At 53.6% G+C, this 2,500-nt stretch overlaps 1 protein-coding gene across 1 annotated transcript in view; it reads right to left on the reverse strand.

Annotated features, from left to right (window-relative positions):
- ptprua (protein tyrosine phosphatase receptor type Ua) overlaps positions 1 to 2,500 on the reverse strand; it is a 222,329-nt gene that overhangs the window by 162,763 nt on the left and 57,066 nt on the right. Inside the window, exon 2 of the mRNA XM_062528958.1 lies at positions 261 to 386. Within this exon, the coding sequence (XP_062384942.1) occupies positions 261 to 386 (126 nt within the window). The remainder of the gene's footprint in view (positions 1 to 260; positions 387 to 2,500) is intronic.

Genomic DNA, 2,500 nt, shown 5'->3' on the forward strand with positions numbered 1-2,500 from the left:
TGTGTGTGTGTGTGTGTGTGTGATTAGAGAGAGTGACCGTGTGAATTCAAAGGCACAGAACTCATCAGAGGACCATAGGGGAGAAGCTGTGTGTGTGTGTGTGTAGAGAGAGAGAGTGACCGAGAGAATTGACAGGCGCAGAACTCATTGCGTAGGAGGTCAGAAGGCCGTAGGGGGTGAAGCTGTGTATGTGTGTGTGTGCGTGCGTGTGGGTGTGTAGAGCCAAAGTGACCGAGAGAATTGACCGGCCCAGAACTCACCGCGTAGCAGATCGGAGGGCGCGTGCGGCCAGCTGTAGGTGCGGACCAGCTGCCAATCAAAGTCATCGTCCTGCCCCTGCCGGTACTCGCACAGGTTCGGATCCGAGTCCTCCTCGAACGTGCAGCCTGCAGGGGGCAGAAGAGAGCACAAGACACTCAGAGACATCCAGAGAGGGAGGGGGAGGAGTGCGGCGCAATAAAGAACTCTTGCAAACGCCATAATTTATTATACACATTAGACAACACAAGCACTTTCATGTACTTGGTGTGATAAATGTGCGGAGGTAATTATTTGGCCTATTTTCACGTCAGGCACCTGCTGTCAGGGCTTGATTAAGTTACGGCAGGAGCAGGAATATATGAAAATGTCCCCTCGGACCCGACAGACGCCGAGCCTCAGGAGTAATCACAACAGCCATAAAAGCTTCCATGATGGAAAATAAAGTACATCAGTACCTGCAATGTCCCCTGAGAACTTTTCTTGCTCTCGCTCGCTCACACACACACAGACTCAAACAAACACACGTACAGTACACATGCACACACGCACGCGCACATACACGCACACAAACACACACAAACACACACACACACACACACACACACACACACACTTTTCACTCTCTATCTGTTCTCTTTGTTCCACTCTCTCTCACTCTCTCCTTTTATCTCTCTCTCCCCCCCTCTCTCCCTCTTTCCATGTCGCTCTCTGTCCCTCTTTTGTTTTATGTAATTATATTTAATAGTTTCTGGCTGGCAGGCGGTCCGTTGGGGCCGTGGTTGAGTGAGAGAGAGAGAGAGAGAGAGAGAGAGAGAGAGAGTGTGAGAGAGAGAGAGAGAGACGGTATCCGCTCCTGTCGAGGCTTGCGGCGTGACGCAGGGCGCCCATTTCCCGTGGTTAGACCTGGCGGCCGCGGGAGAAGATGGGGGTCACCCACGGGTCACCGTTCTAGCGCTCCGCCAGGGACGCAGAGCAGAGCCGCCGGCAGCAGACCCCCAGGACACACAGAGAGAAGGAGAGAGGGAGAGACAGAGAGAGAGAGAGAGAGAGAGAGAGACTGACAGAGGGAGCAATTCAGCTCTCAAGGTGACCCCCCCCCCCCCCCCCCCCACACACACACACACACACAAACACATACTGTAGCTAAATTACCAGCGCCCCCACCACCACAACCAGCACCCCAAATTGCACTCAGTACACCAACAACCCCCGCACATTTCACTCCTACTGACCACCTAAAGCTGGATAGGGCTCCTGCTGCATCTACCAGACCAACCGCTATAACAAAAAACATAAACTCTCTGTTTTTCTCCCTCTCTCCCCTTCCTCCCTCTCTCTCTCCCTCCCTCTCTCCCCTTCCTCCCTCTCTCTCTCCCTCCCTCTCTCCCACACATGCTAAATGACACCTCTTTCCATATAGCGGCGCATTAGCCTGCGCCAGAACAACACCACCCAGCGGGGGACCGAGGAGAACAATGAGCCTGCAGTGAGGACGCCAGCGAGCGAGGGAGAGAGAGAGAGAGAGAATGAGTGAGAGAGAGAGAGGGACGAGAGAGAGAGGGAACGAGCAAACGAGCAAACGAAGGAGCAAGGGAACGAGAGAACGAGCGGGGGAACGAGGGAGCGAGGGAAGGAGTGCATCTGTTAGCAGGGGACAGATAGCAGCAGGTCCTGAGGGGCGGAGGCGACCTCCCTCCACCTGCACCACCCAGGGCGGAGAGCTGTGGAGGTGAGGCAGGCCATTAGAGAGGAGGCTGGCCCAGCAGCGGGGCACGAGTCTGGGCACACAAGAGCAGCTTACGCTGCAGCTCTGGAGGATAATCCACAAGTCATTCCAACAGCAGGACACAGAGCACAGAGCACAGAGACACATCCACACCAACCTAGGTGTGTGTGTGTGTGTGTATGTGTGTGTGTGTGTGTGTGTGTGTGTGTGTGTGTGTTCAAAGTTTGTGTGTTAAGCCATATAGTAATTTAGCTGTATAGCCTTATATAGAGAGAGATTATCTAGTGTACATGTTCTGTAGAAGAAATGCACATTGACAGACAGACAGACAGACAGACGGAGACACACACACACACAAACACACACACACACACACAAACACACAAACACAAACACAGAGAGAGAGAGAGAGACGTGAAAGCTGAGCAGGAGGCATGAACATGAGGCCTGTACCCAGGCGGTCCAACTCTGCATCCTCCCTACTGTGCACTAACAAACGGAAGCATCCCTGCC

This window comes from Sardina pilchardus, chromosome 24 (assembly GCF_963854185.1).
Source record: "Sardina pilchardus chromosome 24, fSarPil1.1, whole genome shotgun sequence".
Taxonomy (NCBI): Eukaryota; Metazoa; Chordata; class Actinopteri; order Clupeiformes; family Clupeidae; genus Sardina; species Sardina pilchardus.